At 40.6% G+C, this 10067-nt stretch overlaps 2 protein-coding genes across 3 annotated transcripts in view; one reads left to right on the forward strand and one right to left on the reverse strand.

Annotated features, from left to right (window-relative positions):
• The window catches only part of stk11 (serine/threonine kinase 11), a 38169-nt gene extending 36262 nt beyond the window's left edge, over nt 1-1907 (reverse strand). The window contains exon 1 of the mRNA XM_022254239.2: nt 1426-1907. Within this exon, the coding sequence (XP_022109931.2) occupies nt 1426-1769 (344 nt within the window). The 5' untranslated portion in view covers nt 1770-1907. The remainder of the gene's footprint in view (nt 1-1425) is intronic.
• A 128-nt stretch (nt 1908-2035) lies between these two features.
• LOC110989678 (uncharacterized) lies at nt 2036-9942 on the forward strand. 2 transcript variants are annotated; one of them, XM_022254237.2, is made up of 4 exons: nt 2036-2213; nt 4111-4617; nt 5291-5462; nt 6377-9942. In XM_022254237.2, the coding sequence occupies exons 2-4, from the start codon at nt 4263-4265 to the stop codon at nt 7233-7235; spliced, it is 1386 nt and encodes a 461-aa protein (XP_022109929.1). In that variant the 5' UTR covers nt 2036-2213; nt 4111-4262; the 3' UTR covers nt 7236-9942. The 2 variants fall into 2 exon arrangements, with proteins under 2 accessions (XP_022109929.1, XP_022109930.1); XM_022254238.2 differs by having other exon boundaries at nt 2037-2213; nt 5306-5462.
• The last annotated feature ends 125 nt before the right edge of the window (nt 9943-10067 follow it).

Below are 10067 nucleotides of genomic sequence, written 5' to 3' on the forward strand. Positions count from 1 at the left end.
TCAGCCAATACACAAATTTTATTGATATCCACCTTCCAAGTGTAGTACATGTAAACATCATACCCATTAACAATGCAGTGTGGTGCACTGCCACCAAGGAACTTCAGTACTGCATGTATTGTACGCAGTGTACATTTCTCAAATTATGTACTGCTATATGTATACATGTACATCTATGTATTCACACACAAGTTCTACCGAAACAACAGCAGTCGTTTTCACTGAAAACATGAACTACATGTACATGTATAAACGTTAAATATTATCAAAGGTATCACACTCACTTTTTTCCCAATCCCACAATATAGGGGTAAACAGGTACTGTACACCGATACATATGAACTTTGGCATTTAATGAGGAGAACTTGGCTCAGGCAAATGACCCAGGAGATATTTTGAAATGATCTGGGGAGACAGGTCATCAGAGCTTTGCACTTCTGTCACCCGGAGTCAAACCTCACCCAATCCATAGTGGATTGGGTGAGGTTTTACTCCGGGACTCCTTCAGTCCCTACCTTATTCCATTTGCTTACCCCCAATATAATTCCAGGTTCTCTTCCCACCTTTAAAACTGGCAATTTCCTCTCTTCTGTTCCCCTGGCCTCCAAGCTACACTGTACATATACTGAGCCAGTTTGCACAGTACCTTGAGGAACCCTTGGTTCCATTACCACAAAGAATTAATTAATGAATCAAATATCTAAATAAGTCTTCAGAATAAACTTTTTGCCTGTTTGCTTTAAATGAATTCCATTTTTTAAATATTGTCCACACGTAAACGAATAAAAATGTCTAACTAGCTGCAGGTACCTTTTTGTACAATGTGAGTATGCTTTAAAAGTTTAATGCAGGATGGACAAAAAACAGTGAACTCTTTGGTAAAACAAATAATAAAATAGGCCAACAAACATTATTTGGGTTATAATGCATGCCCCTTCAACTTAATGGTACAGTTACTTTCGGTTATGAATAAAGATTATACTGTCCAAAGGCTGCAAAAACTCTCCTTATTTCAGCAAATGGGGTGGGCAATATTATAAAGACAAATAGTAATGCCTGTTAGTGTTACTGGCCATGGTCAAATCATTATGTAAAACAACTAAAACTTTTTGCTCTAGTCATGTGAGCAATTTCTTCAGAAATTTTGGATGGGGCCTGAGGCAAACTATGTTTAAAAGGACAAATCCTAGCTGTTCGACAAAAATTCTGGCAAAATATTTAGGACCAAAAAACTCATACATGTAGATCTATGCATTGATGATTTCCCACCGCATCGACGTCAGCCATGTAATCACACGTGTACATGTACAATCATGGAGCATGGTTATGTGTACGTGCGGGGCCAGCGTCCCATCATGCCCGCGGCCCATCACCGTGCAAAGCGCACTGCAACCGGACCGGCCCTGCCCACTCTTGTTACCGTACCTTTGCACGTTCTGCTCCCCGTTTGGGATCCTTCGAAGCTTCTTTTTCTTCAAGATTTTCACGGCCAGCCGACGAAGGGTTTCTGAATCCAGAACCTCCTTAACTTTCCCATAGGAGCCCTCTCCGAGTACGTCGCCAAAGAGATATTTGCCGACCATTTTCGCCTTTTTCTTCCGCGGCTGATAGATGATTTCAGCGGAGTCCACCCTGTGCGGTAGAAACGGGTGCGTGTCTTCGTCCAACAAGAAGTCCATTTGGTCGACATCCTGCGACCAGTGCCGGTGAATACGCTCTGTGCCATCGCAATCGAGATAATTATCTAATACCGCTTGATCTACCATCATAAGTCCAGGTGGTTTTCGGCAGCGTCGTGGAGAAAAAGAGCTGCATTTGCCCACCTTGATGTCAACAACTAGCACGTTTACGGAGTACACGGCCGTCCCGTCGCCATGTTGTTTATCAAATGAAAACGAGGTTTACGTGCAGCGCGTCATGTGACACTCAGATTTTTCATTCTGGAAAAAATAAATAGGTCATTGATTCCATATTCAAAAGATGAATATTCACATGCGCAATAGGAGCAGGTCGAGTGGGCGCAAGAGCGCGTGCCAGGCAGCTGGCTGGATGCAAATCATTTCCTTGTATGGCCGGCTTTGTGTGCGCGCGTGCCTCGGCGGCATTGTAATGTGAGCATATCCAGCTGCTTTGTGTTCCAGAGAAATTTCAGTCAGGGATCCCCCGTTTGTGAACAATGTGAAGAAAATCATGATTTTCACAAGTTTATTCAGGTGAGTCATTAATTTCAATTTTGGCGATTTTTGAAATGTTGAACATGTAGAAGATGTTTCGAAAATGAGGTGTCCGGCAGACAGTGCTAGCCCTACCCATGGAGGAAGGAACAGGCCTACCAGCATAATTATTTTTTAAAAGACGAGGGCTTTAATGTCATATTAAACGTTCGGAAAATGATCACAATTTTTTGTCTTTGCAACAAAGTTGCTTTATTTGTAACCTTGGGGTATTTTGTATTGGAAATTAATTCTGTTGTCTGTTATCATTTGTGCGTATTTAATTCAGTGTGGCAATTTTTCCTTATGAATACAGAATAGATCACTAGCAGTGACTAGGGACTTTTACTAAGGGTGATAAATGGAGATTTAAGCTTGCGCATTGTTGGTAGGCCTAAATACGTACTCTGTTGCTTATTTTTGTTCAGATTTTTGCCGTAACTTAACATAACTTAATGGCTGATAATGTATTACTGAAATGAAATTAAATATACTCTTCATTTTCTTCAATTACTTTGTATTAATCGGCAGATGACCTTTACATTTGATACTGTAACTGCCCGGTAGTGATACACTTTTTCTCAAAACTTGCTACAAAACAAAAGACTACATCCAGCTGTAAATTGTTGTTTCCTGGATCTGCAGTCTGTGATAACAGCTCGTCGCCCTAATCTTGTGGTTGCAGGAGAATGCCAGAGAGTTGTTTCCTTGTTGCCATTTCTGAGTATTAGTGTGTTTACAGATTTACCCATTTGATCTTTATGCAAGATTTGAACTTTGGGAGAAACAGACTTCTTTTGTGGTTTAGGCCTACATTCAGGTTAAGTTTAAAAATTTAGTAACCTTAAATGCTGGGGGTTTTTTCAGGTCTCTCAGGAGATCTCAACACTTGCCAAATCTAAATCCCTAAGAAATGGCCTTTCTGGTTCTGTGTAATAGATTTTAAGATACGAGTTAAGCTAAGAAATAAAGGACAGGCCAAGTAAAACATTTGCATACATGGATCAAATTCTTCAAGCATGTAAAAATTTCAAAACTTCTGCATTCCTGGGTTAGTTGTAACCGTATACTCATGAGAAACTACTCGGTACTGTGTCCTCAAAAATATGATTTACTTTTGCTTTCACATGAGGTATATGAACAAGACTGGTTTGTGGCTTCTTTTTTTATGGTAAATTAGGCCTAAACAATAACAGTATTTGTTTATATAGCATATTTCTGTTGTTGGTATGATGTACATGTCTCCCGCCCAGTCAACGTCTTTCGAAGAAATTTTTCGTATTTCCCTCCAATCTATCATTAAAATGATTGTACACATGAATTGAATGGTGGGTTTTGTAGGAAGAGTTTTTCTTTTGAAACTAATCAAAAAGACAGTGAACTAACTACAATGTACATTTTCATTTCAGAAGGCCAAACCTTAGCATGTACATGTAGTTTTAAAAGTTTCATTTCATCAAGATGAATGTTCTGTTGTGTAAGATAAAATATTTCAGAATGTCAATGTTACACTCAAAATTTACAACTTTGACAGAAAAATAAGGCTCAGTGGCTACTTTTTAAACATGATGGGGAACAAGTAGAGCTTGATTGGGAGACGCTGGAAGAAGCATTGTTATTGAATTTACATTACTTACATCTTCTGTCCATGTTTGTGCTTGCTCTGTGCATTTTGGCCATCACATTATTTTCTGTGTGGGCAGTATGTTGTCAGTGTTTCATAAAGTGTTGGGAATTTTTCTGAAAATTGACCAAAATATGGGTTCTCTGTCAAGACGAGTGGAAGGTGATGGGTATCTGTTCTAATAAGTTATCTGAATAACAGGAAGACAAATTTTCCATAGATTGTTCATTTCTCACATAAAATAATGCATTATCTATTTTTTCTTTCACCAAGGGTGGGATCTGATTCCTGAACGAAGCCCACATATGGCATAAATGCCTTCAATATTGCCTCTATCAAGAAGGAGGTATTCCAAAAGTTAACTGTGGTTTCTAGAAGCTGTCTTGGTAGAATACCAGTGACTGGCTATCTCCATCCACACAGCAATGGGCAGCTCTTTGTCGGGGCACAAGAGACCCGCCCAGCGCAGAAGCAAGCGAGAGTTTCCATCCAGGCACTGGGTGCCCTACCCTCTGGGGCCCCCGAGGGGGAGAGGCGACCAGTCGGGCCGGGTGGTTAAGGCGGTAGACCTGACCAGCGTCCTCCAGCCCTGCGGCAACTTCTCCCATGTGCCAGTGGTCAGCTGGTGGGTGGACTGCGAGTTCCTGCCTTATGACGACTCCCGGCTGCTGACCTGCATTGCCCTGCACGACCTTGGGGGTCAGGGGTTGCCGCCCAACCTGCCTCCCTGCACCACCAATGGGGTTATTAATGTTTGGAACCTGGGCAAGCAAAACAGTGGTGAGAATCAAGTGAAAAAAATTTCTGGGCTGAGATTTCTATCTGCAAATTTGAATAATTTTTATAAAAGCTATATATATGTACAAATAAGCCAGATTTAGGGTTCACAAATCCTTAATGCTTTAAAAATACTCCTCTTGAGGACTTTGGCAGAAGATAAGACCAAGGAGACATTGGAAAGATACTTAAACAGTTCGTAAAATTTAAGTTCATATATTCATCAGATCGTAGAAAAATTATTGGTTGTAGTTGATTGCTAGTTTTTGTATTTTGCTCTCTTTAATTGTATTTTTTTAATGAATTTGTGATCATTTTTAATTTTCTTTTCATAACCTCTTTATCATTTTTAAATTACACTTTTCAGTTATAAATTTGCAATTTAATTAAAGTTAATTAATGCTAATTCAATTTTATCAATCGTTTGTGATTTTCTTCCCTTTATTTTTTCTTCACAATTTGAATTTTTGTTTCGGTTTTTTAATTCTAATTTTTTATTCTGTTGTTTTCTCTGAAATTACTGTTTTGTTGTTCGTTTACCAAGAAATGAAACAAACATGAAATTTTTCACAAAAAATGAATTAGAGAGGCAAATCCATGCCTCCTTTCTTCTCTCCCAAGTTCCCCCTCCCCTCCCAACACCCAACATATGACCTGCATGTTCTCCTCATGCCAGTTTCTTCCTTGGCAGGGTGCACGACGGAAATCCACCGGAAGAGCAGCCTGCCGCACCCCCACTGTCAGATGGCGCCGGATGGCAGCTTCGTCTGTTACCTGGAATCTGGCGGCGTCATCATGCGCAGCATCAACAACGTGCAGCAGGTCTACAAGCGAGAGGCATTTTTCAGGTATTCCATTTTCTTTTCTCTGTCCATATGATGTAGCAGTGTCCACTTCCTCGACTTAATCTCATTGGGGATGGGCAAAAACATCTAATATATATAGTTAAAGATCCTGATGCAAAATTACACCTTATACAATGCTTGCCACGGTACCCGAGGCTCATCTGACCTGAAATTAACCAACCAACTCCGGCAAGATTGGTGACCGAGCGCCAAGACATCTGCAACAGTGAGCAGGAGGTCTTAGGTTCAAGTTCCACCCAAGTTAGTATGTTTGTGAATCAATCTGTGGGGATCTAGCTGTTGGTTGCCACTCCTGCCAAATGGCCAATATTCACAAACTTGGCCTATAACCCTGATCAGCTGGAGAGAAAAACTGTATGTCTGGAAAAATGTGCATTTAGATAAAACTTTAATTGGCTGCTATTTGGTATTTGTCAGACACAACAATCAGCCTGCAGAAGTGAAAATTTGAAACAAAAGAGGGGAGGGTACTATGGTGCCACTACCTTAGCCAACACCCATTTGCATGATTGTGTCTATGCATGTACATGTATGTGTTCATTCAGTTGAAAGATATGTTGGCACATCACATGCCTTTCATGCTTAAAGCTCGATTTCTGGGTATGTGGACAATTGCATCGACAAGATTTATCTAATTATGCCCGTCGTGACGTGTATAGCACAGCCCCCATTGCAGTTCTAGAGGAGACCCTTCAGACCCAGTATTCTTCTTGTACTTTCTTTTAGAAGAGTCGTACTGGAACGTGGGATATTTTAAGTCAGGCCAATCCTGAAAAATGCTAGGAAAGATGGCTGCTGTATGGTGGTGGGTCGATCTGTTAAGGAGGATACAGCACATAGATTGCTAGAGATTTCTTTTCCTGTTTTTTAAGGAACTAAAATGTTGTCCCTTGCAGGTATGGGATCTACCACTACTGCACTGTGTCTCCTGATGATAAGTACCTTGCTACCATCACAAGACAGAGGCACTGTTTCCAGCTCTACGTCTTCTCCATCCAACACTTTTACTCTTATAAGGAGGCCAATTGCCAAGACATCTTTCCAGAGTTCCAATGGGACAGACACAGCCGAGCTAACAATGAGCAGGTGGAGTGTCGCTTCTCGCCAGACAGCCAGATGATAGCGGTCAGCAGCTCCTCGGGTCAGCTCTTTGTGGCCAGGCGGTCTGGGCTGACCCTGTACCGTGCTGCCCTGCCCGGGGTGTGTGGGCAGCAGGCTAGCCTAGCCAAACCCCGCACCTTTGACTTTGATCCGCGCTTCGGCCATGAGGTCCTGGCTGCCTGCTGGTCGGACCAAATGCTCGTGGTGTGCAACCTCGAACGAGGGACTCTCGCCTGGAAGTCGCACCTGCCAATCTCACTCGGAAGTCCTGACTGTTTGAAATACAACCCAGAGGGCACTACCCTGGCTGTGGCTGGGTCCCAGGCTAAGATTGGGCTGTTCCACTCCAGTAATGGGGAGGCCCTGGTCCTCCTGGACGGGGCCGATCAGTGCGTCCACTTTTCCATGAAACAGCAGCCGGCGTCGGGCTGCTATCCCACAGTTCTGCGGTTATCCTTCACCTACAATGCCTCCCACTTGGCAGCTGCCTCTACGGACGGCTTTGTGCGCATCTGGTGCCTCCCACGTATCTCCTCACTGCAGAGCCTGTGCCGGCTAAAGATCCTAAAGCACGTTCCACTCGATACAGTTGGTAAGCTACCTCTTCCCAAGAAGCTGACGGACTACGTTCTCTGCAATCCCATGTGGTCTTGACCATGGGGCTATTAAACAATCCAACAGCGTGAGAGCAGATGCCACAAAAACCAGCCAGGAAAAGATTCTTGCCATTCATCGAAATTAATTTCATATCACAGTCAACGAATGCATGCAACTTGGTAGCATGGAATGGGGTTTGAAAATCTGGACCAAGTGCGCGTGTTTATAAATTCTCAGCTCCACATTTTCCTGATTTACAAAGTTCATCTATTCTCAAGTCTGAAGAAAAGTCAGACTTCTTCTTGATATTCAATCAACAGTCAATCTTTTTTAGCAGCTGTTTCAGATATCCAGGTTATGACAGGCAGAGAAATGGTTATGATGTGCAATTCCGTAATTAAATACGGGAGTATTTGTTCCCTTTAATGATTGAAGAATTCTTTATGTGTAATATGCAAACATACAGGTATTTGTACAGAAAACCAAATAATGACAGTTTCAGCAGCTTGTATAGTGTACTACTCATATTGTGTTAAGGGGGGTGTTTTGAAACCTTAGAATTTTTGTTCATGTTGCCTCTAAGTTTTTTTAAAAAATTTATAATTTCTTTTAAAGCTTTTAGGCCCAAACAATGCGTGCTAAATACAGCTTAAATATGCAACAGTGGTGGAAGTGAGATACAAACACACAAGGCACAGGTTGTACATTTTCAGAGACAATTTGAAGTACATACTAGTAGTACATGATTGTCAAAAAATAACCTGGGAAAATTTTTGAAAATTGAAACACAGAAGCAAAATTTTGTTACAAAATGTGATGCACTCAACAGTTAACATAGGAAAGGGCCTTCTCCCCTTATATCTAATAACGTGCAATTACGTGTAGATAGTGTACTGTACATTAGACAGGGTAAAAACAATAATGTGCTCCTTGCTGTTTTCTTGAGTGAACTAAATACAGTGTGCAATATTTGAGGAATGAGGATTATGGACCGTTTTCTTGCCCTGAAATGACTGTTTCCGAGTCCATATTCAAAGCATTTAAAATGTGGAAGCATAATACCAATGAGAAAAGAAAAAAAAAGGATTTATCGACATGAAACCAAAACTAAAACAGATTTAAATCCAGCCATCACACGTCAGAATGCAAGTCAACTCAGAACTCACGGTCAGAGAGAGAGGAAGCAATACCTTTTTCACAATTCATTAGATTATGCTTGTGATTCTAGACTGGAGAACATGTGACTGGTGAGCCTGGCAACTGACTTGCAATGCCTTGATTAGACCTCTTTTCGGGAGCAAGACTTGTTCAGTTCAAAGGAAGTTTTTGTATAGAATTTCCATCCCAGGCAAACAAACATGTCCATGTGCTATAAAATGTGCAACACTGGTAATGGATATTCTAAACATGTGTCTAGAAGCATAAATGCACAAATGAGCACACATGCTCAAATCATTATTTTGTGATGTCAATGATTATAATGAATACCTTGTGCAACGACTCATGCCTGTTAAGTGCATGAATTGAACACTTTAACATAAACATGTAGGTCATGAAGCAAGTTTTAATCAAAATGAAGTAGGATATGGGGCACACATCCTCCCCTCCCATGATACTAACATATTTTTTCCAAGAAACCTAGATAAACTGAAGCACACCCCATATGTCACATTCCTGAAATATTTTCCTTTTTTGTCTGACACTGGAAATCTTTCTTATTTTTCATTAGAATGCCGTGTTATCCACAAGGCACTGCCCCAAAAGATAACCTCCAGAAGATTGGATTTCCCAGTACATGTATCTAGTCATTTTCAATGAGGCTATAATTAACAATTGTCAGATGCCGTGATTAGAGATGTGGATAAAGGTTTAACTTGGATGATTGGAACTTGGATGATTGGTTTGCACAAGACAACTAATTGTCTAATGGAACTTATGGATCATTTTTATGGGAAGCTGATCTGTCAGGCTGTTTTGATGATGATTGTAATCCAAACAGCATGACAGATCAGCTTCCTATGAAAACGATTAATAACTGATCAATCCCATAGCAACAGCAGAGCAAAATATTTGCAGTTCTTTTGTGTAATCCCCAAGAAGCTGCATCTGATAATTACACATTTTACAGCTGAAAAACTGTCCCCATTATTATTTTCTTTAAAAAGTAAGAGATGCTAATTATACCGGCTTTGAGACTGATGCTCTAAAGTTTACTTGTACAGTATTAATTGTGAAATGTGGAAAGTGCATTTAGCATGCCACAAGGTCAAACCAGGATGTGGGATAATATGTTCACCTGCTTCGCACTTACGAACCACTCAAAGGGAAATTATTAACTGCATGCAAAAAGCCAGCAAATACAGCACACGTATGTCGTGCGACCAAACAGTACTTCCTCATGTTCAGTTTCAGAGAGGCTTCTCGGTCCAGTTAAGCAACATGTGCGACCATACATCATGCTCAGTGATAAACTATGAAAGTAATGGACAGTGTAGTGATAAATGGAGTATGTGAAAACTGTTCCTAGTGTAAGCCAGCCTGGTTTGAACCCGAAGATGTGATAAATTTATGCAGTGGAATATATGAAGGGACAGACCAGGCTAGTGTATGGAACATGTTACTCATACATTTTTAAGTTCTTTATCAAGGTAGGAACCTTTTTTAAAGTTACGTTTTTACTTGCAAGACTTGTTGCATGCCTAAATGTTAGTCTTCGACCAAAATGTGAACCTGAAATAAAATGAAATACTGGAGAAAAACAAAACTCTTTTTATGTGTCATGTAAAATATATGTCCTTCAGTTCATTGGAAAGTAAACTGTTGAAAAAAAAATGAAATTTGCCACAGGGAGAAAAATCTACTCTCCAAATTTGGGAATGCTACATCTTT

This window comes from Acanthaster planci, linkage group LG12, assembly GCF_054643075.1.
Source record: "Acanthaster planci isolate LZ-2023a linkage group LG12, COTS_SCS, whole genome shotgun sequence".
NCBI classification, from domain to species: Eukaryota; Metazoa; Echinodermata; class Asteroidea; order Valvatida; family Acanthasteridae; genus Acanthaster; species Acanthaster planci.

What these genes read in the sequence shown, in the direction of transcription:
- LOC110989678 (XM_022254237.2), top strand. Translation starts at nt 4,263, where the DNA reads ATGGGCAGCTCTTTGTCGGGGCACAAGAGACCCGCCCAGCGCAGAAGC. An exon ending in CCTGGGCAAGCAAAACAGTG is followed by an intron (nt 4,618 to 5,290) that starts GTGAGAATCAAG and finishes TCCTCATGCCAG; the next exon opens with TTTCTTCCTTGGCAGGGTGC. An exon ending in AAGCGAGAGGCATTTTTCAG is followed by an intron (nt 5,463 to 6,376) that starts GTATTCCATTTT and finishes TGTCCCTTGCAG; the next exon opens with GTATGGGATCTACCACTACT.